Source organism: Eleginops maclovinus, chromosome 2, assembly GCF_036324505.1.
Source record: "Eleginops maclovinus isolate JMC-PN-2008 ecotype Puerto Natales chromosome 2, JC_Emac_rtc_rv5, whole genome shotgun sequence".
Lineage (NCBI taxonomy): Eukaryota > Metazoa > Chordata > Actinopteri > Perciformes > Eleginopidae > Eleginops > Eleginops maclovinus.
In genome coordinates, this window is record NC_086350.1 from 13,824,187 (window position 1) to 13,848,889 (window position 24,703).

A 24,703-nucleotide genomic window follows, 5' to 3' on the forward strand; every position below is an offset into this window, starting at 1 on the left:
TCGCATGTTTTCAGTTACGGACAGCGAACAACGAGGGGCGCTGCTGTTCAGTTTTTGTTGCATGTTTTGTTCCAAATCTATTTATTGTGAACTGGAGAAAAGGAAAAAGAATGAATAACAACTAAATATCCACCTCTCCCTGCCTGCAACCGGGAAGAGGGAGATAGTATCGTTTCCATGTGTTTTTGTGAGGCACTTTGGGCTACCACTGTGTACAAAAGAAGCTCTACAAAAAAAGCGTGATTTGATTTGATTTGACACAACCTACCTACCTACCTAATATAATTTACATTCAGTGTAAATAATATCCTGCTTTTACATTAGCTCAGCTGTTATTGGCTCTTTTTAGTATATATTTTACAGAGATTATTTTTTCTCACACAGTCAATATATATATTTATTAAACTTTTTTGTTCTGTTATACTTTCTATTTTGAGATGTTCATATTAGATGTTTGTTTGTTTATTTTTTCCTCTTTCATTTAAAAATCATGTGTGATGGCATACGTAATGCCATCACAGCAGCATGTAACAATGTATTGCACAATACATACGTATTAGTATGTTATGTTATCTTACCTACCTATTCAATTTACTCACGGTTGAGTATGACTGGATCTAAATATTTGCTACTTGTAGACACACCTATCTACATCCATCTTTAATGTTACTAATGTCCTCCTGCATGAGGCCACAGCGGAGGTGATAAGAGGAGATGAGATGAAACGGGACGATACCCTTTATGATCCCCAAGGAGAAATGTATCTGTCAGAGGCAGATGCACCAAAAAAATAAAACAAGCACAAACATCAAACATTTGCAAAATGAAAAAAGAAACAGGAGGCCAGATGAGAAACAGATGAGTGAATCATACTCACAATAATCAAAACAAATATTAAGGAGATATATAAACACAATGTTTCCTATGCCAGTAATGTAGTTATTGTACACAAGTGAATTTGGATGTCTTTGTTACATTGCATTTTTGAGCAAATATATTCCTGATAAACAAGAATAAAAGGCAAATATCTCCAAGTCGGTCACTACAAATGCATTTACGTATATCATTATAGTAGCAAGAAAAAAGTAAAAAAATCAAACCTGACTTTAATGGGCATATAAAACAAATCACGAGCTCTAAAGGTTTTGTGATTCATCAACATGGTCTTATCAGTTTTTTAAATATTCAGGGTGGGAATTGTCCAGTTTGTATTTGTTAACACCATTCAATTGTGGCAAACAACATAATTTGAAATGTTTTTTAATTAAACACATGTCATATTACAGTTTCTGATTAACATGGTTGGAAAGGAGAAAATGGCTCGCCAATAGAATAATGAAGCCGATGGGTGGTGCCATGTTTTCGGCTCGTTTATCATTCCGTTGTCTTTATTAGTTTTTTTACATTTTGGTTTCAAAATGCTTGTCTGGTATAATGGTATATTATTCCGTTAAGGTATTATAGTATGTGGATTTTATATATAAAATGTTTGATATATTTGAAATATAATATCCATTTAATAATCCTGATTAATTATGGTACATATCGATCCTGAAACAATATATCTCTTTTAGTTTGCTATCATCTATACAGGGGTCAGAGATCAGGGTCAGCTGAGGGGCAGCACCCATGGTGCTGGTTGGGATTCATTACCTCGCTCAGGACCCCTGAAGTGGGGACAGTTTTTCTCACAGAGCGCTCCACTTGAAAGACCATACTGACCAATAATGAAAACCAGACCAGTTTTGATGAACTGAAAACATTTGTTAAAATGTTTTAGACCAACTATACTAGTGGCTTTAATTCATGTTTATTATCAGTAAATGTTTTGGCAAATGTTTGCATTGTGTTTGAAAGGGAGTCATGTATCCTTGTTCACCTAAGAGAATGATGGAGAGAATTGCACTAAACCTGTTTAACTCATGGTAGGACAGAGACAATAAATTGGTGCTGGGAGAAGTGTCTTCAGATTTTGGGAAATTAGTCTTTGGAGGATGAGGGTTTCAATACGTAATTATTTTTATGCTCCTGGTTTTCTGATATTTGCATTTCTTCCTTATGAATTTCGTGGTAACCGCATATAACATCCTCTAGGTTAAATGCAAAAAATAGTGTTAGGGTTCTTAAGTGTTAAAGAATATAGGGTTCCTGCACGACCATTTATATATATATCAAAAATAGTACTAGCACAGGTGAAACTACCAAATACCACTATTTTTATTTACGTTTATATTTTTGCCATTACAATTTTTTGCAACGTCCATCCATGTGCCGTAGAGCAAGGCCGACAACCGAGGAGTTGCTCAGAGGCTGGCCGTATTTGTAAATACCTGTATAAATGTAAAGCAGGTTGACGCTGAACGAACCTCACCCTTAGAGGGAGAAATTTTGAATCAGAATCAGGCAAACCAAATTAAAGGGGGTGCAAATCCCCCATCTGCCTTCTTCCTCCCCATTTCTGGCCTATCATTTATCTCTGGACCATGGTGGGGTTGTCATGTCGACCAGTCCACAAGTTACTATGACAACGGCTCAAGGGGAAGCACTTGCTGGGGAGGTTATTGCCTCCTTGGGGATGTAAGAAGGACAGGGGGTATGTGAGCAGAGACAAAGATAGGGGGACTTATAGACACCAAAAAGGCATAAATGAAGGGAGAGGTCAAGTTGGAGTGTGTTAGCTGGAAGTGTGTTTGTGTGTATGGCCAACGATAAAGGTCAGTTTATATTAGGAATCACACAGGAGTGGACAAAGTACATCTGAGTTCCCCATTGAAGCTTTGGAGTGAAAGTTTTCTCCCTGCTGGACGAGGCCTCTCCTGTACATGATGTATCACGCTGCCTGCTCAGTGCCATACCCTGGGGCAGAAAGGGGTGGGGGCACAGGAGGGAGTGACATTAAGGACCCTCCAAGGTGTCAGATGGGTCCCCAGCTTCCCCCACATTTTGTCAAATAAATGTCATAAAGACAAGTTTGGAGTTGGGGAGCTTTTGGCTCTCCCTCTGCCTGGGGGGTATTATGGTGGTTAATTGCCCCATTAGCACTGACAGGGTAAATTGGTGGAAGGGCTAACTATATATTACAGTGAAAACAACAACCCCTGGCATACACCTGAGGGCATGGTGTGTTTTACAGTACGGCATGTGCATGTTTAAGTGTGCAAAATAGTGTGTGTGTGTGTGTGTGTGTGTGTGTGTGTGTGTGTGTGTGTGTGTGTGTGTGTGTGTGTGTGTGTGTGTGTGTGTGTGTGTTACTTGTTAACGTACACTCACATAAGAGGTTCAATATCGGTAAAATATTAGAATTCTATATTTATCACAACGGAAATGAAGTCACAAAGCCAGTCAGGGAGAGCGTCTCCTTTAATGTATGTGCTGGACACTCTCAAGGCGCATAACCGGAGAGAATTATTATTTTGTGTAAAAATGTGCATTTATGTGATGACGGCCTCGAAGAGCACTATGTTTTTCCGTGTATATTAATTGTAAACATGCTATCTGTGACATATGCCTACCATGTGAAGGTAGAATTGAAATCAAATGTGTGTGTAATTGAAATTTAAGGGGCCACAAAGTAATTTTAAAAAACAAATGGAAATTTACAACCAGACCAAGTGAGGCAAATATTAAGATGGATGATTTGAATACTTGCATTTGTTCCACAGCCCTTTAGTGTAAAATGTAAACATTTTAAGTAAGCGAAATTTGACACTATAGTATTTAAATGTATCTACATGTAGGAATAATTCCCATTTGGATTTAGGTAAAACCATTTTTATTTTTAAAATTATAAACCATAAAAGCACACCTAGCATACACACACACACACACACACACACACACACACACACACACACACACACACACACACACACACACACACACACACACACACACACACACACACACACACCTTATATATTGACTAACGTTAAAATTATATCACCATTCACTGTCATTGTCTGTTGCCCATAAAAAGACATGCAATTGTCCCTGTTCTAACTGCAGCCATTAGAACCACAGAACATATCCATGCAGGCGTAAAGATACAAAACAAGCCCTGATTTATGTAACCTGCAATCTTCACTTGGTGGCAGGAGCCGGACAGACAATCACTATAAACGTTTTCAAATCGTGAAATAATTATTGAATATTTTACAAATGTAGTCCAAATCATTTTGCACTGCAATAACGTGCCAATGGATTGATTCTTTACATTGTTAAACTTGCACAAATGCAAGAAAAAAAATCAGTCATACCTGAAAAACCAAATTCAAAATGTCAGTGTCTCAAAACCAACACAACGAAATATCATTAATATTCATGTACTATTCCGATATGGCCTTGTAATGCGGTTGTTTCACGCCACAGTGAGCTGATAGTAACCTTTCTGCAGTTAATGCTATAGCCTTTTTTTATCTTCTGTCATAAGACTAAAATATTCCTATTGTTTTCCATATAGACTTTCACTTTACATTCTAGCCTTCACAACTTTATAAAATTATATTTAGACAATTCCTAAATAAGGACAATGTGAGCTTTAACAATCAAGACCAAATAAAGTAAAATTATACTATTTGGTCTTACAATTAAATGCAGTATTCGCCTTCTAAAATATGGATGATCGACATATTGCACATCCAGCGTGAAATTCACAATAGTATTATCATAACAATAGACCGACGAGGATGGGACGGCCGGAGCAGGAAAAAACCCAAAGGTCTTCCGTGATGACGAGCACACCAGTGGACGCATCAATTTAGACTTAAATATTTTATCTTTTTTTCCAAAGTGAGAACATTGAAACAGCAGGCAGTGCCTGAAACCCAGATCTGCAGCCTCAGTTAAAAAGCCATCAAAGGTGCAATGTCTCATTTCATATTCAAACAGGCGAGCATTGTTTTACTTTGATGTTTTACGCATTCTTTTTAAATGTCTTTATGCATGTGCCATAAACCTTGCAATTGAAGGAAACAACTTTTTTTTAAAGAGTGCTATCACCCATAAATGTGTATATTTCATTAATATAATATGATACGTCTGGAACATAATACTACAATTTGAGCGGCTTTTGTCTTTTTATCAGAACTAAATGTCAATCTAATACTTAAATAGTGAAATAATCCTCCGGGGCCTTGTCGTGTGCTCGATTGTGAATCACCGTGATAGTGTCGCATTTTGTTGCAGATTTTCTGGCATCATAATATTCCTCTAAAAGCCTAATATTCCTTTTTTTTGGTCTTAGTTGACTTTTTGACATTATTGTACTTCCTCGTATTTAATCTTGTATTTTGTAATTTGCGATATTGTTTTATCTTTGAATTTTTAAACGAACTGGGATTTGTCTTAACATCCATCTTAAATGTATCGTATAACTGCAATTGTATAGCCACAATATTATATTTGTAATAAAAAAATAATCGTTTTAGTAGTAAATTGTCGTACTTTTAAAATATTTTTCTCTCCTCCTTGTCCTCTTTATGCGTCCCCTGTAGCCTCTCCCCCTCCCTCCTTCCTTCCCCCCTCCCTCTCTCTCTCGCGGAATCCTATTGATCCAAACGGGCTAATTAGCGGTGTCTGCGCAATTACGCACATGCGCACTGGGCGTAATCTCAGCCATTTTTTGAAGGAAACTAATTAGCAGGAATAAAGAGCCAAGTGTTTTTCCCCCCACAGTGATCAGAACTCATTCTACCTCTGGAGCTCGCACAAACCCCTCCGTCCCCCATCTTCTGTTTACTACAGCTTATATGTAGCTTTAATTACACTGTTGTTTGGTAACAACTTGGAACCCGCTGCTCTCTCTCCCTCTCCCCATTTTTCCTCCTGGCTCCGTACAAACGCAGAGGATCATTCATAAGGAATGAGTGGGCTCTCTACACGATTGTTTTCTGGAATACTACACACTGAGCGTACGGAGCTTTGTACCAGAGCCGCTGAAGAAATGTAAGTCTGCCATTTGTTTACGATATTAATAGGGACGGGAGGAAGCAACCCGGCGGTGGGGAGTAAGGGGTGTTTGCTTAGAGCAGCCTGTAAATCGCACAAATAGAGCTTTTGTTGATCTGCTAGTGCATTGAGTCACCTGTTACTAGAGACTGAACGCGTTCACTCTTGGTTTCGCTGAATCGGAGTGTGGTACGGTGCGGTCCACTGTAAACAAAGGCTGAAGTAGTATGCAGGCTGAGTGTTTGTCAGTGACTTGACAACACAGACAGAGGCAGGGAGTGAACTTCAAGTCGCTGCATGTCCGTTATTCTCTATTAGCATGGTATCCAGAATAATGAAAATGTACCTTTAGACTTCAGTAGGCTGTGTTCGGGTCCTCACGCAAAACAGTTGCATTCGAAACAGGATATGCCCATGTCCACCTATATTTGTCCAGGTCGTTTAAAGACAAACATTTATTTTTCTTATAGTAGGCTATAGCCACACAACTCTTCTCTTGGCGTCTTTCTATCTCAACCTCACACCCCTTTCTCTCTATTCTTAAAAACACACACACACACACACACACACACACACACACACACACACACACACACACACACACACACACACACACACACACACACACACACACACCAGACTATGGAGATTCCCACTTTCTTTTAGCTGTTTCATCATAATTTTATGTTGGAAAATTGCTTCTATTCAGCCCTAACAACAAATATTTCTTTTTTATTAATATTTCATTATTATATGTAGAATTTCTGGTGTATTGTGTGTGTATACTGTAATTGACATTACACAAATCAGTTTGCAGTGCACAACAGGATTTACCTACATTAACACACAGAGATGTACACACACACACGTTGTTAAATGATGGTTTCCCGCACTTGATCGATAGAGAGCCAGGAATGTTTGTATAAATAGTTACATTGCCGATAGACCCAGGTTATTGATTGCAGTGTAAATGAAAATCTTTATCAGATTAGAGACTGTTCTCAGCTGCTGGCAGGCTCAGCCTCTCAGCACTATTCGGCGGGACAGTGGACAGCTGCAGTGGGCAAGGGTCTTTGGCCTGTGACATAAACACAGTACATTAAAGCACTATCAGAGTGCCGATATGAGCCATATATCTTTAAGGTGCAGAGAGGGGAGAGGAGGTGGCTACAGGAGAGACGGAGAGAGGGTGTTATAGCAGGGGGAGGAGGGAGTGGTTGGTAGAAGGAGAAGGTGAAAGGGTACATTAAGGTCTCTTCTTGATTAAAAAAGGTCAGTAATGAGATTGTGGGACAGAGAGGGAGAGAGATGTATCTGTCTCATCTGGCATCCATCTGTCAGCGAGAAACAGACAAGGAGAGGCCAGATTTATTATTTTTAGGGAAGACGCTGAAGTGATGCATGATTGTTCTTCTGATTAAAATTCTTTGTCAAACCTCATTGATTAATTTTAAATAAATAACTTGAATGTTTATGGTCACCTGTGTATGATTTAAGAACATCATTGGCTTTTGTTAGTTTTATTAAAACCAGATTACTTTAAAAGCCAAGAAATGCAGTCTTAAAATAGAGAATGATTCAACATTGCCATGATTTTTTTTAAACACACAACCCTTAACTATAAATGCAGAATACATAAAAGGTTAGTTCATTACAAAAATGTATCATTGTGTGTTGATAAGAAATGGGATTTACAGGAGGTGTACCAATGTTAAACACATGAGAGGAGAAATATAAACAATGCACTGCAACACCACTAAATATTACTTCATAAATTACCACAGATTTGAATCAACATTGTCAACGGACAATAATATAAACTCATTCAATCATTTATTGTATTTGGAACTAAATGAGATTATCAAGGTGTTTATTGTATTGTGACCACCCCCTGTGTTTTCACAGCGTGTTATAAAATGGATTCTACTAAACAGAGATCCCTTTCCTCTCATAACATTTCTGTACCAATGCAAAGCAAATTATGCAGAGACTGATACACTGGCTTTAAAAACTGTTCTTTTATCTGCTTTTATCTAAGTGTGGCAATTTAGTGGAAGCTCTTTAGCTCAGAAGCATTCGGTTCTTTATTTAATCCTATCCCCTGAGAAATATTATAGACCTCCTGCGTAGCCCTTACCCGCATTCCTCTACCTAGTTTAGCGCTCAGGCTATTGATTTTCCCATTAAGGGCTAACGCTAACCCCTGAGTAACCAGCCTCTGTATTGCGTACTGTGAAGGAAGTATTGAACAGATGCTATCCAGGGACTGTGATCAATGGCCTCAACTGTTGTGCAATATTATTTACATGAGTCATGTATTTAATCTTCTCTTTTTTCCCCCCTTCCCTTTATTCTGTCTCTGTCTATCCTGCTCTCTCTTTCTCTGTATCTGAAACACAGGTGGGGTAGTAATGCCTGGCAGCTGTAGCCTCTGGTATGGACAGCGGTGAGGGAGGGGATGGAGGGGGAGGAGAGGATAGAGATGCTGACCTCAGTCCCCAGGCTTTATCTCTTCCTCTCCTGACCAAAGCGGTCATTCCAGAGCAGGGGTCATCTTCTCATACCTCAGCCATGGCCCCTGCCAAAGAGCCCCTGACCCTGCCTCAGCAGGAGGAGGAGGGCGCAGAGGGGTCCCAGGCTAGAGAAGAGACCCAGGGAGGAGAGCAGAAAGAGGAGGCCGACTTTCACAGCAGAATGAAGCATGTCAAAAGCAGGGGATGGAGGAAGATTCCGGGGAGGGAAATTTGTCAGGGCAAAGGAAGGAAGAAGGGGAGGTGCATGTAGGTGTAGAAGAGGCATCAGTTACAGGGGGCCTCCCAGCAGTCCTTAGCAGCAGAGTGGAAGAGGAGGAGAAGGAAGAGGAGGAGGCCATCTCAAACCAAAGCCAAACCAAATCCAAATGTTCTTTATTACCTCAACAGAGCCAGCACAGCTCTTCTTCCAGCATGGCAAAGGCCAGTGGCACACTCGACAGCAAAATAGCCGCTTCTCCAAAGCCCTCCCCTACTCCTTCCACCTCTCCAGAGCCCTCCCCTTTTCTTTCCATCTCTCCAAAGCACTTCACTTCTCCGTCCTCCTCTTCTGCCCTGCTGAGCGAGACAGAGGTAAAAGACATTAAGGGAGATCAGGGCTGGATTTCTGGGTTTCCTCAGAGCTTTAAATCCCAGCAGTCTACTCTGGCTTTTCCACTGGCATGTACGGAGCCTGCCAGTACACCTGCTGAGGATGATGGGTCAGCAGGGGTTCCTCACTCTTCCATTTCAAATAGAGATGGTGCCAAAGCTCCAGAACCAAATGACAGCCAGCTAGACACAGACGTGGATGAAGAGAGAGACAAAGAAGAAGAACAGAAAGAAGCTGTCCTTAAAAACCTCAACCAAGACCTCTCTCCTAATTCACTGACCAGTCACATGACCATAATGCACTCACGTAACTCCTGCAAGACGCTGAAATGCCCAAAGTGTAACTGGCACTATAAGTCTCAGCATACACTGCAAGTCCACATGAAAGAGAAACATCCAGAGACGGGAGGCCAATGTGTGTGTGCCGCCGCCGGGGGGAAGTGTGTTTGTGGCGGTGCAACACGAGGGGTGTGTGGATATTGCAGTTCGGGGAAACCCCATCCTCGCTTGGCCCGTGGCGAAACCTACGCCTGTGGCTACAAGCCCTACCGCTGTGAGGTGTGTGACTATGCTACCTCATCGAAAGGCAACCTCAGCATACACATGCAGTCGGATAAACACCTTAATAACGTTCAAAATGGGGGACACTCCAATGGTCAAATGCAACCTTCTCACCTTCTCATTACCAACAACAACAGCAGCTCCCCCGACAGTCACGCAGTGGATGAGCAAGCATACAAGCCCCCACTCTCTATTCCCACACCTACTCCTCAGCCCACCAAGCTCACACCGCCTGCACACACTCACTCTCATGGTAAGCGGTGGCGGTGTGATGTGTGCGACTATGAGACCAGCATTGCCCGCAACCTGCGCATACACACCACCAGCGAGAAACACACACATAATATGCTACGGCTCCAGAGAGGTTACTATCTGTCTCACTGCAGGAGTCTTGCCCCGCAGCTGAAACACCTACAAAATCCAGGTGAGTAAATCATCTCATGCTGTTATCCAATTAAAAAAATACAAATAAAGGTACAATTCTCACAGGATTTCTCTCTGTTTCCTAGGTGCCGAGCTCTCCTTGAACATGCGACTGACCAGTCAACAAGTCGCAGATCAGCCAGTTGCCCTCGGGACTACACTGACTCCTTCTCCCTCCCCCTCTCCCTCTCCCCCTCCAGCCTCATCTATGTCCCCCACTGAACCCCTCTCCCAGGGTGTGTTTCAATGCCTTGTCTGCTCCTGCTTTTCGTCCGACAGCTTAGAGTCTGTGGAGCAGCACCTGAACGCCCCTCGCTCCCTACCCCAGTCTGAGTGGTGCTCCCTCGTTGCTGGAGGATGCCACTGCAGGCTGTGCGGCTACACCACCCCGCTGAGGGCTAACTTCTCCTTGCACTGTCAGACTGACAGACACCGCACCCGGTACCAGCTGGCTGCTCATCTACAGGAGGGTGGGGACAGGGGTCAGGAGGGGGCTGCCCTTATTGCTAAGGGCAACCCAGTCCAGCTGAGGTGCAACCTTTGTGACTACGTGACCAGCAGTTTTGACAAGCTACGAGGACATTCCCTCAATTCACACCATGAGGCCAGTGTCCGGGTTTACCGAGTCAGTACACTCCCATTAAAAACTCAAGCATTTGAAACAAAATCAATTAATTTATAAACTGTTGTCCAATAATAACATATTTTTTCTCCTGTCTCCCTCAATACGTTTAGTTCCTGAGGCAGTATGATGGAGAGGTTGATGGAGGTTCGTGGCTGTTCCATTGTCTCCTATGCAACCACTCCTCCTCTTCTAAACTCCAAGTAATGAAACACAGTCAAACCCCAACCCATCAGCAGAGGGAAGGGCTACTACAGCTGCAGCCACTAGGTGGGGAAGAGCTGGCAGCCATTTTCACCATCAGGAAAAGACCTGATGGTGTCACAGGTGAGAATATGAACCGTGTGGCTGTATTTGATTTCATGTTGCACATGCTGTTGCTGACATCAGTGAGCAGACAGGGGATTAAGATGAAAAGAGGGAGAAGATGTAATGGCTGTTGCTGAGATATTGATAAAGTAAATTGATTTGTCGATACACATCCTTGTTATATCCCCAATAACCCCTGACAACAGCTAACTAGCACCTGCTAATCAATGACCAATACAAATCCCCTGGATAAGAATGGGGGAGGCGGAGGCTGGTCACCAGTCTGTAGTCTGTTAAAAAGGAACACTGAATTTATATTGTCTTGAGCAAGAGAACTGCCGGCACACATGTCTAAAATTAGTAGTTCAACACTTAAGCTTTGAATTAAATATATTCTGTGATTTGTCTATGTGCAAATTAAGACTTATCGAGGTGAACTGATGTGTTGTAAGTCCATATTACCTCTACTCCACCTCAGAGGAGAATCTAATGGAGAATCAATACTTGATCAATAGCATATGGAGGAAAGCAAGATGGATGAAGTGTGGTCCAAAGACATCAGCCTTTTTGAAGGATTCTATGTAAAGGATAATACAAACTACAATTAGCATGACCATTTGTGAATATATTGTTTGAGGCACAATGTTTTTGTAGCATAATTATTTTTCATTTACCCTCCCAGGAGAGCTCAGTGACGATTTGGACATTTCCAGTGAGATAACCACTGGTCCTTTGGACACAACCAAAGACACTTATACCTTGGAAGAGAAGAAGATTTCTGAGGAGACAGGTGAGGCTTATACATAAAATTCAACACAACATACAACATATCATGATAGCATGATGTCAAATGATAGCGTGACGCTTGTATGTTACTTGCATAGTAAATATCAATCTGTTAACGCGGTTGTGTGAAATTTTAGTTGAAGAAGAAACCAGGGAGGAGGAAAGAGAAAAGAGGGAGTCATTGCCCTCAGTCAAGCGTCCAGCCTCTGCATGCGAGGAAATGGAAAACTCAACCAAACGCCCCAGAATACACCAGCAGAATCCGAACCAGCAGGTGAGCAGCTGACACACATTTTAATAATTTAAGCATGTCTACGTTTTCCATGTTCACAAATGTAACAAACAAAATAAAACATGCTGTTCTAATGTGATTCCAAGAACCTATGCACTCTTTCAGTTGTCCAGGTCAACACATTTTACACCATTTTTGTCACTTTACTTTCTTTTCGTCTCTCAACTCTTTTAGACTGTCCAGTGCCCTTTGTGCCAGGTGAAAATCCCCAACCCACACATCCGACAGCATCTCTCACATGTGCACAGTGTGGCGCAGGACTGTGTAGACAAGCTCATCAGCACAGTAAGTGTATGCAAGTGTGTATTTGTTGTATTTGCGTTTGTCAGGAAGCAAAAGAAAACGAGAAGGCAAAGCGATGGGGGATGGGGGAGAGTGAAATGTAGGGAGACAATTCCATTAAGAAGGCACCAGAGAGAAAGGCAGCGCTTTTTTTAATGCATGTTTAAGTAGCTCCCCGCTATCATCTTTGATGCAGCCGTGCATTTTGTGTGTATGTGTATGTGCGACTTTTTAAGTGGAAGAGAGAGGGTCTGACTGAGTGAGTGAGGGAAAAGCCAGTCTTTCTATAATGCATGTTTAAGTAGCCCTCTATTACCAGAAGTGCAGTCAAGCTAAAAAGGGGCCCCCATGCTTTTTACTGTGTCTCTCCAACTAACAAAGACTGGTCATCTATCCACATCACCATCCTCCATCTCCCTGGCCCGTATGCTAAGTGGCCTTTGTCTCTTGCGCTCTTCGCCTCCACTTGACTGACTGCTTTTCACCCTTTCTCCCCTCTGCTGTCCCTCCCTCCCCCCTCCAGCTACTCCTATCATTCCTATTCAGCAATCTCTGTCCCTGCCCCTCCCTTTCTGTCTCTCCCAAGCTCTCTCTCAATTTCTTATGCGTTACCCCTCCCTTGCTCACTCTCTCTCTGAAGCAGTTTTTTTGTTCATGCCCCATACTTTCTCCCTCCCCTCTCCGTGCTCTCTCTTTTTCATATTCTACCCCCCCCACCATCCTCCTCCCTCCTTCCCCTCCTACCCCTCCCTCACTCTCTCTGATAGTAATTGAGGTTCATTAATTCAGACTGAGGTGATGATGGCCATTATGTACCTTGCTTTCCAATTACGCTCTCTAGATTAAGCCTGACCTTCAGTTTTCTCCTGTGTGTGTGTGTGTGTGTGTGTGTGTGTGTGTGTGTGTGTGTGTGTGTGTGTGTGTGTGTGTGTGTGTGTGTGTGTGTGTGTGTGTGTGTGTGTGTGTGTGTGCGTGTGTGTGTGTGTGTGTGTGTGTCATATGAAGCTGTTAAGCAGAGAAAACTCTTGTCATGTAAATCTCATCTTTTGCTGTCCGTCCTTTCCTAAGGGTAGCTAGCTGTTCGCATAGATATAGTATTTTCTCTCAGTGCTCGGAGCTGTGGAGATGGAGGTTTTCTATATGAAGAATGATTTTAAATAAATTCATTATTCAGCTCAGTAAAGTTTTATTAAACCCTTGGGGCATGTTGGAGGGTTTCATAGGAGCTGAAGGGCAGACCCACATATCTCAGCCATATACACTTATTACCAAATTGATGTGCCTTTCTGTTTCTACTGCTGTGCAGGCAGGTGCAAGATGTAACAATACACTTACAGATTCACACTTTAATGTTTTATGATATGAGGACAGGGTGTGCAGACACTCATGTTTATACATCTTGATATTTGCTTGCTATTATGCTCTACAATTAAATGTTTTATTCATAATGTTGGATTAAGAAAATATGGTAATATCCCATTTTTCTTTCAGTCTGAAAGTTAAAGTAACACTTAGTGTAACTAGAAATACCCCCTCCCCCCAAAAAACAATATCAAAATTGACAGGCCTTTTTTTTTTTCTTGCAGGTCACAATGTCCACGGAACAACCCCAGCCTCAGGTGCAGATGGAACCAGAGAAAGATGATAGTCAGAAAATTCTAAACACCAAGAATAACAATGCAAATGGTTCCCAAACTGCTGATTCCTGTGACTCAGTTGATTTTCAGAAAAACAAAGGTTGGTATAAAATGCACTTTAAATCTGACCACAAGTTAGATATTAATTAAGTTGTAACTTCCAAACTATGTCATGGCAATTTTTGGAAAACATGTGTTTTTGGCATTTATTTATTTATTATTTGTACTATTACTATAGTATTTATGAGTAATTATATGTATTTTTCAGGCATTTCAGTGGAAAACCGTGAGGGAGATGTAGCCGCACCCAAAGATGTCACAGCTCTACTCACCCCACCCTTAGAAGATAACACCACTCACCCTCCCAATAGCACACTGGCTTCTCAGTCCCCAACTCAGACCCCCCCCTCCTCCCCGCCCACATCCCCGCCTGGCGACACCCCTCCTCTTTCTGATCGCCATGGTTACCGGTTCCGTTGCAGCAGGTGCAGCCTGGCGTTCCCCACTCAGGAGAAGCTCCAGCTGCACTGGCAGTACCATGCCATGAGGGCGGCGACAGAGTGCCCCCTCTGTTCTAGACAATGCCGAAGTCAGGAGGCCCTGCAGAGACACATGCAGAACACACACTCGCAGCTGGAGTCACAAGGGCCGAATACACTCTTACCAACTCACACTGCTCAATACATGGAGCACAATAAAAGTTCAGTTCTACAAGATTTGAGTTTATCCCCTCAAGTGGGTGAAGAAGCAGGAGAGGGTGAGGATGAAGAGATAGAAGAAGAAGCACTAGGCATGGAAGGAAAGGAGGGACAAAAAGAAGAAGTACAATTTAAAGAGAAGGACATAATTGGGGAAGTTGATGGAGATGAGGATTTAACTGAGCCAGAGAAAGGGCCACATGAGGAGATCATTTCAGAACCTACTTCCAGCTATCTTTTCAAAAAGAGCTCTAACCCCACAATGGACCGCTATCTGGATCCAACCAGGCCCTATAAATGCACAATATGCTCTGAATCTTTTACCCAGAAAACCATTCTTTTGGTCCATTATAACTCTGTGTCCCATCTCCACCGAGCCAGACGAGCCCTGCAGGACTCTGGCACAGGTGTTGCTGCCCCAGAGGCTCCCCGAGGCCCAGATCCTAGACCCTACCGCTGCCGACTGTGTGGAGTTGGCTATAGCCAGAGCTCTACACTTGACATACATCTTCGCTCCGTCCTTCATCAAACTAGGGCTCGTGCTGCCCAGAACTCAGCTCCACAGACCCCAGCATCTAGTGCAGCTTCTTCAGTGTCAGTCTCTACTACTCAAGCTGCTACCACCAGAGAAGAAGCATCCAAGTCTTTTACCAAACGGCCAGACATAATGAGCTCTTCAACCTCTTTACTATCAGGCCATGGCTTAGCACCCGATGCCAATCAAACCCTTTCAAAAACACCTGACAGCCGGCAGGCTAAAAAGAGAGTGGCTGAACTTATAGCATCAAGAAACCAGCTAATGCTAATACAACAGCAACAGTTAGCCCAGGCTCAGGCACAGGCTCAAGTTCAGTTACAACAACACACTGCTCTGCTCCAGTCTCAACTGATGCAGCAACTTCCATTAGGGACAGAGAATCTTCTTAAACAACACTTTTCTCTGGCACCAGACAGCCTGCTCTCTCTGCAGCAGCAACTTCTTTTGCCCTTTTACTTGTCTGGAGACATGCATCTTAATGCAGAGTTAACTGCTAAAAGCCTAGAACTTAGTAATTTAGTATGTGCCAACTCCACCCCAAAAGAACAGGTAAATGCAGAAATTAAAAGGGAGTTCCAACCTCAAATAGAAGAGAAACCAACCCAGACACAAAGTTCAAAATCAGTTTATAGCCAACCAATGGATCATGTGCAGTGTGAAGCCAACCTTAAAGCTGGCTTCAGTGGATCAGCAAACAACCAACAGAGCAATTCTTTTTTTGAGGGAGAAAAAGAAGAAAGGCCTCGTCCTACTATTAAAAATGAAAGTCAGAATGATGAAACAGATTCTTCCTCATTTAATCATCATGGATTGCAGTGTCCTCCTCCCAGAGTTCCCTACGCTGCTGTGAATGGGGAGCCTCTTCGAGCCCTGCTGCAGAGTTATGGCTATGAGTTGGCACTGCAATATATACAAAGTAGACACAGACACCAGCCACAGATATCAACTCATGTGATCCCAGAACAGGACTGCTTTGATATCAACACGATGAAGGCATGTTCAGAAGAAGGTGTCAAGCTTGGTGGACTACAGAATGGAAAGATAGAAAGCTATAACAAGAGTAACAAAGAAGCAGAGGGCAATGAAGGGACAGAAAATTTGCCACAAAAGAAAAAGCAGAAATATGAAGAATCCCCAAACAAAGAGAAAGAATGTTGTGGAAAAGGGGAAAAGTGTGGAGAATGCGGCAAGTTTTTTTCAGATGCCTTGATTTTAAAAAGCCACCGGGAATACATTCATAGGATGCTGTTTCCAACACCTGCACTAGAGAGGTTTTCCAGAGAATACAGGACTCAGTATGACCAGATGTACCCTCTTACACAGCTTAAATCTGGGGAGAATTCAACTTCTTTAACGGTAGCCCCAATAACATCCTCAGTCCCAGAACCCGCATCAGAAACAGTTATCCCTCGAGCTAAAAGCATTTCACCCTCCCCTGTACCTTCATTTTCAGATCCCGTAACTAAAACATATACTCAAGCTACAGATGTAACACCTAACTGCCCAACGCCTTCCTCTCCTCTATTTCCTTCTCAACCTCAACAATTTCCAAAACAAGATCCATCCATCACATCTGCTACAGCTACTTCTCAAACCACATCCACAGCAAACTCAATGCCTCTTACCTTACCTAACATACCAATGCTTCCTCTTTCCTTGCCTCAGCTTCCAATGCTTTCCCTACCCCACATTCCTTTTCCCATGGATCTCCTGCCTTCAGTCATGATGCAGTCTGCAGGTCTCCAGTCCCAGCAGTGGTTTGACTCAAGTGTGAAACCTGAGTTTGCGAAACTCTTCCAATCTCAGTTCAACCAAGCAATGCTAGGGCAGCAGCAACAGCTCAGCCCGTCTTTGCAAGGTCAGTTTCCACAGCTCAATCCTGCCCTGCTGGGTCAACCATCTCAACCAAGCCCCCTCCAAACAGGACAACAACCCCAAGTTAGCCCAACAACACTTGAACAACAGGGTAAGAGAACACGAACCCGTATCTCTGAAGATCAACTGATTGTTCTGAGGAAACACTTTGATATAAACAGCCTCCCGAGTGATGAAGAGATCAACAAAATGGCTGCTCTGTCAGGATTGGCACATAAGGTCATAAAACATTGGTTCCGCAACACCTTATTTAAAGAGCGCCAGCGAGACAAGGATTCCCCTTACAATTTTAATAACCCACCAACCACAGCACTAGAGGAGACAAGAGAAGTAGCACAAGACAAGGCTCAGTCACTTTCCCCATGTTCACTTTCCCCAGCCCTTCCAGCCAATACCTCCCCAAAGCCCCAGACAACAGACCAACAGAGAGTAGAGTTCCATAGGGGCAGACGCTCTTCAAGAACCCGCTTTACGGAGCAACAGCTGGAGACCCTGCAGGGGGTGTTTGAGGCAACCCCCTACCCTAGAGAGGAAGAATATGACAGGTTGTCTACTTTGTTGTCCCTCCCTAACAGAATCATTGTTGTATGGTTCCAAAATGCTAGGCAGAGAGCCCGCAAAAATCAAGACAAGGGGACAGAAGATCGTTTAGAGGGGAAAAACCAGCTTGACAACCTTCACAGACAGAGAAATGGCTGCCACAAGAATGATGATGATGAAAACAGTTGTTGGGATGAAGAACAAAGTGAATCCCACAATGAAAATTCCATGGATCTGACCTACGAGTATTACACCAACCCTGACTCACCTGCCCTTGATTCCTCCTCTCATTGCACAGAAAGTGACAGTTTAACAGCCAAAGGTGAACCAATGCCTCTTACGAGGAAACAAGAAGATACAAAAATATCTTTCCAGGCTAACAAGAGCCCACCTCTTGTGCAAACTCAAAATGGAATTTCAGATGCAGAAATCCAACGTAAAGAAACTGTCCAAATGATAAAAACAGGGTCCTTTCCACAACCTGACCTCAAACTGCAACCAGAAACTGTTTCAGAAGGCCCCAAGCCTCGCTCTTCTTCCTCTTCACAAAAAACAGTTTCCACCATCACATCCGCATCCACAGCTCGTTCCAGCCAGATACAGGCCCACTGTCCTTCTTCTGATCAAGCTGTTGAAAAGCCAGCTGATACACCACCTAGCCTTCCTGCTGCTCCAGACTCTGAAGCAAGCCACATTAGGCTGCCTGTTGCCTCCTCTGGTCCATCCACTGAAACTCAGCTAAAAACCCAGCTCCAACCCCAACCCCAGGCTCAGTTCCAGTGCAGTGTCTGCCCGGTGTCCTTGCCCTCCATCCAACTTTGGCAGGAGCATCAGACCAGGCACCTCCTGGCAGCTCAGTCCCAGGTCCAATTTCTCCACTCTGGATTTAACGAACGAACCATGCCTTACATGATGCTGCACCCTAACTCCACCCTGATGGCCAGCCAAATGCTTTCTGGTGCTATGTCCCAGATGCATCCTAATCCAACACATCCCATGATTTCCCACCTAAACAGCTTACAAATTCAAAACACACTCTCTGATCACTCCAGTAACCCCCTCACCAGCCTTTCTCAAAGTTCCCTGTCACCAATGAAACAGAGTTCAAAGCTTTTGTCAGAGACTAGTTTTGAAGGCCAAAGGAGTGGTAGAGAGATTGAGGATGAGCACCGAAGGGATAAGCGCCAGAGGACCACCATAACCCCTGAACAGCTTGAAGTGTTGTATCAGCGCTACAGCATGGACTCAAACCCAACCAGAGGAGTCCTGGAAGGCATTGCACGCGATGTAGGCCTAGCAAGACGTGTGGTTCAGGTATTTTATAGATTTTTGTGTTGGTTAAACGTGTGAATTTCTCTTAGGGAAATGGGTGGAAAGCAAGGCATAAACAATTACTTCATGCTTTTGTCTATCTTGAATTTTAAAACATGGTTAACTCTTCTTTACAGGTGTGGTTTCAGAATACGCGAGCCAGAGAGAGAAAAGGACAGTTCCGATCAATGGGGCCAGGATCCAGTTTCAGCTTGGGCTTGAACCACCTGCGCTGTCCATTCTGCAGGGCTCTGTTCAAGGTTAAGAGTGCTCTTGATGCCCATATGAGGTCACGCCACTGGGCCGAGGCTGAAAGAGCAGGCTACAACTTATCAATGAGCAATGGATCCAATGGGCAGACTGGGATGGCCATGTCATCTGTCATGGATAGACCGGGTCCATCTATTAGGTCCAACCTCATCCCAAACCAGGGCTATGGCGTAATGAACAAAGAGTTATCTATGAAGCTTCCGGTGTGTTCTTTGTCTTCAACCACTGATCTGAACAACCCTGAGGAGGATGATGACTATGAGGAAGATGACGATGAGTACCCATGTGATGAAGGTTCCAGCACGGCTGATCAAGGGTCTCCTAGTCCGGAGGGATCTGGGGGTCCAAGCTCAGATTGGGGTGAAATGCAAAGTCTGCAACAGCACCAACACCAGCAGCAGCGCCAGAGGACACAGATGAGCCACTTCCAAGTACTGCAGCTCCGAGACTTCTACAGGAGCCACAGAACCCCCAACCGACATGAGTGTGAAAGACTGGGCCAGGAGTTGGGACTGCCTCACAGAGTGGTGCAGGTAAATAATTCAAATAATCATTAATGATAAAATGCAGGTTTGATCTGCATTTATTAAAGATTTTAAATTATAATTTAATAACTATTAATTTTATGGGAAATGGCTAATTTATTCGTACAAATTTGTTCTGCAGGTGTGGTTCCAGAATGCCAGAGCTAAGGAGAAAAGGGCCAGAAGTCTGAGCTCTGACTCTGCAGAGAGGGAGCAGGCCGAGCTGTCCGCAGGCGCGGGGGAGAGAGACAGAGCTTAGAGGCTAACCGCGGTCCCTTTGCTTCTATCTACTACATCCTCCTCAAAAACCCTTCTGCAACTGCTGTCAACCTCTACATACCCTGTCCACTTTGCTGCCAAACCTGTATCCTAAACACCCCAAAGATGCCGAGCCACAGTGGCCCAAAGAGAAACTCTCAACTGAAAGTAGGAGAGAGCCCAAACCAAGTCTTCTGTACCACAGCTTTGCCCTTTTCATATTGTTCCTAAACTCCTCCCTGGTCTTTTCTTTCTTGTTGAAAAGAACTCCTCTCCCTATTCCATCAGACACCTTACTACAACCAAACACCACCTTGATAAAAACCAACCAGATGCCACAGAGGCCAAAGAGCATTCTCCAAGTATGTGACCTCACTGCCCAGCTAGACCTGCAGTCTACCTCTCAGTCTGCATGACAGACTCACAGTGGGCCCTCCACCAGACAGTGCTAGATGACTAGCTGTGTAGCATGTAATCCCAGTCTGTAAGAGGCTGGATAAGAAATTGTCAAAGAGATTTTAGTGTAAATAGAGAGCTCCAAAAGATAAACTTGAAGAAAAACAAAGCAGTTAACAGTGGAAGATGATGAAGATGAAAAAAAAACCAACGGAAAAATATCCTTGAAATGGACGGAGGTATTCGCAAAGAGCTTTTGTAAAGACTGACTCAGATTCCAAAGCTCGTAACCAAAATTTTACATGTTTGTGGATTTAGTTTCAACACGTTTGTTTTCAATAGCAAACTGCAGAGCTGACGTCTGTACGGTGAATGGGTGAAATCTGCAGCTGGCAAAAGTGAGCCGATAACCAATAGACTGATACGGTGCCAAAATGCAGCTTCACCCATCACAAGCCAATGATAAGTCTTCTGTTGTACATGTACACCTTGTATGTTCCTTTAGTGGATAACAGCCCAAATAGCACAGAACATAAAGGCCAGTTTGTCCTGAACGGGGCAAACTATTTTTTATAGCACTCAACCATTATACTGTATATGAAAACTTTAACCAAACTCAAATTTACATTGTGTGTGTGTTTAGTAATAGTTTCTTAATATAAATCTTATTGATTGAGATAAACTGTCTTGCTTCGATATAATAGTGTCATGACTATGAAAAGATTATGACAGCTTTGATATGTTCAGGCAAGGTGACTTACTGCCTTTCCGTTCTATTTGAATATACCAATGGCTGACCAATGTTATGTGATTAATGTAAAGCTTTCTATGCTCAGGTCAACAGCTCAACATGGCTCTTATTCAAATATGATCTTAATACTGTACTTTTCTGTTTTTGAAACAGGAGAGGCATGGTTTAACCTTCAACTAAGTATTAAACAAATATCTACAAAAACATCTGTATTTCAAAGATCTGAGCTTTTCACCTCTGAGTAATAGATTGTTACAAAAACCTTATTGAAACTAAAGTGTTTAATGGTGTGAGGGGTAAATGTACAGTATTTAGCTTTTGTATGGTTGACTCAATACTTCATTGGATGATTGAGACATAGCTCCCTTTTCCAGATAGGGAGCTAATGCGCAAAGCTGAGAAAACTTTGGATGTTATTGATGTTATTTTTGTACACTTAATTTATTTTCCCTCTTTCTCCCTCCCTACCTACTTTCCTCTTTTGCTCTCTACCTTTATTCCTGTGTTCATTTGCAACCAGTCCTTATTCTAACTGTAATAATGATAATATAACAATAATAGCTAAACAATAATTAATGCTTTAAGACAAAAATCCAAAGACGTGATAATACTTTAACCATATGACCTACAAAAATAAGCGCTACTGTTTACTTGACGATGTATTGCTGTTTTTAAAGATGGAAGGAGTCCCTATATCTAAGCTACTGTTTTCTGCCTCTCATAAGCACACTGGAGACTGTAACCAAAACCCCAAACCAGAGCCATGGCAGTCTGTAATATAGCGGTTAAAGACTTTTACTTTTCTTGAGAAATGTTGCAGTTTATTTTTCTTTCTTTTTTTACCATAGTGTTGAACTTCAGCCCTTAAGGATGTCCAGTTTGCTGCTAATGTACTGTAGTTTCTAATGATACTGTAGAAGATGCATGCTCTGATCGCTTTACCACTAGGCTTTAATGACTACAAACTGTAATGATACCTGTGATGCTGTTGATAAACTGCTCCTCTGTTATTCTGTTTTAAAACAAAGGGATATGTGGGGCTCAATTCCATCTGGTTTGTGTTTTTAGTATCATATTAATGACTCCTACTCAAAGGATAATAATGGCTTTCCTAATACCAGAAATATTTTTTCAAGCATCCAGTTTTAAAGAAACCTGCTTAGGGCATTAACTTCTCAATACTTATGGAGATACTGTAAGCTATTTGAAGGAGTTCAGCCCCAGACCTTCCACTGGTACGGTGTCAGTCTTTCTGTGTTGTAATGTCTCTAGTCCATTTGTCCAGCTAAAACAGCTTTGCTGAACTTAGACTGACATCACAGCCAACTTTCCAAAGGATGTAGACTGACTGACTCTGTCATGTTTTGTTCTTAAACTAACCAATGTTTACGACAATACCAATGAGCTTTCTTCTGTACAGAAATGTGCATTCCAAATACCACAAAGGCAGATTTTTGTATACTGATTATTTTAATTTCATTTCTGTCGTATTCTCTTGATCATAGTGACTGTAAGATGTACATATTGGGGTCCTCTATGGTGAAGGGACTCTGTTAACCTTACTGTAGGTAAAACCATTCTTTTCTTTTTTTTTCTGGATATGTTGTTGCCATAGTGATGACCAAAAAGATACCTGTGATGTGCACCTGTCCTTATGTCCTGCTCCGGTGGTTTAGTGTGTCTCTATACTCTCCTTCCCAAGTTTTCCCTTACTGGTGTGTGTTTCTCTTCCTTTCCCTACCCATACTCCACTGAGCTAAATAAAGTCTGCTTTTGGTGCATGCTCTTGTCTCATCCCTGTGTTTTAACCTAGAGAAGCCATTTTGTGAACGTTGTGGTATGCAAGGGCGTTATAAGTGCTTCGTACTCCAGGTTGTATATTCCACGGTGGTGGGTCTGGCTGGAAGGCTTTTGATGTGCAACCGTGTGTGTGTATAACACAGCAGTGTGTGGAAGGCGTTTGTTGAATGGAGCCATGACCTCTGGGGTCACTTCATTAATTACATCTGTGACATTCAGCCAGATGAGTTTCCTTTGTGACTAAATGATATGATGAATATTAACGACCTCAGATGAATTACACTGCTGCTTCTGCTGCTGCTGATGATGATAATGTGTTTTACGACTTTAGGAGAGAGGGGAGAAAAATTGCACACTACAGCACATTTAGGACACGCAGATCTTCACATGCAACATTCCAGAGAGCACAAGGTAGGGTAGTAGAGCAGGTTTATTATTTGGTTATTTTTGTGTAAAAATTTCCAGTGGATGATGTGACAATTTGCCAGAGAGGAAAAACTACAATCAATAATGTGTTTTTAATTCAGAGTCTGGAAACACAAACTGGTATCTGGTAGTTTTGTCTAACCTCTGCCAGGAAACTATTTATTTAACCATTACACATGAATGCGACAGAGAAAACAAATCTGTAAAACGGTTCTGATTGTGGTTTGAGGGACCAGACAAACGGCTAGGTGGGGAGAACAATAGCAAAGTAAACACAGAAGAGGGCTTGAGATAGCTTGGTAGCTGATGATAGCCATCTTAGAAAGTCATCCTGATAAAGTGATCCCCCACCATTTCTCCTTCTCCCTGTCCTCCCCCTCTTAATCAAATGAGTACTGTGCAGCTGGTGGGGTTGCGGCAAAAAGGGGTACGAGTGTGTGTGCAGAGGAGATGGAGGGGAGGCTTTGAGGGATGGCGTGAAATTATTGCCTGCTGGTGTATATGTGTCGCTGGGGGTAGAAGGGCAGAGTAGGGGATTGGGCTGGGGTTGGGGGGTGTAATGTCATTGCCTGCTGGTGTATCTGTAGTGGGGGCTCATTTAGATTTAGATTGGTTATGTGAGGAGAGAGCTGAAAGGCCAGCTCATGTTTATGCATGAATCCCAAAGCATGCTGCTGTGGTGGAGCCACGAGTTAAAGAGACAGAGCTGAAATACATTCGCACATTTAGATACAGCTCTGCTTCTTTGGATAAGGCTTCAGTCGAAATCGACGCTGTGTTATCAGATACATTTCCATCAGAGTGTGTGTCAGCCTGTTTGTGACATTGTGTATATGCAGACAGATTACATCAATGTCCAAATGAACATTATGCTGCCTCTTTTAATCTAAAAAAAAATGAGATCTAATTCTAGTTTTAAAATGCGAACCACCCACAGCAATCCACTGACCGACTGTTTCTTGAAGATTGCTTTGGTATCTTCTACAGCTGATGCAGAGCCATACTCCGTACATGGGTGCTTCCCACATTACACTCACTCACACATCAAAAGTAATCAGTAAATGTCTTTGAAGGAGAGTTTGTTCAGCACTTCATCAGGTATAAAGTGGTTTTTATTTGGAAATGTGGTCCCTATCCATCTTTTAAATGACTTTTTAATGGTCGTCACTTCGTCCTAATCAATCATTTGGCAGAGCTGGCCTGCAAGTGCAAATACTCTCTATTTATAATTCCTACATTCTGCTACAGAAAACTGACAATCTGTGCTTTCTTAGTACTGGATATTACTAGAAATGTTAGTAAAATAGTCTTTCTGATTTTCTGGAAACATTAGAAA

General features: G+C 42.6%; 1 protein-coding gene across 1 annotated transcript; it reads left to right on the forward strand.

Moving 5' to 3' along the window:
* Positions 1–5,834: 5,834 nt before the first annotated feature.
* LOC134858561 (zinc finger homeobox protein 3-like) lies at positions 5,835–22,892 on the forward strand. The gene is given in 12 exon segments (XM_063874536.1): positions 5,835–5,943; positions 8,347–8,614; positions 8,617–10,053; positions 10,139–10,677; positions 10,788–11,001; positions 11,666–11,773; positions 11,913–12,043; positions 12,236–12,346; positions 13,930–14,080; positions 14,249–18,945; positions 19,080–19,745; positions 19,879–22,892. Coding segments are annotated over 11 exon segments (8,403 nt in total). The 5' UTR covers positions 5,835–5,943; positions 8,347–8,382; the 3' UTR covers positions 19,996–22,892.
* The last annotated feature ends 1,811 nt before the right edge of the window (positions 22,893–24,703 follow it).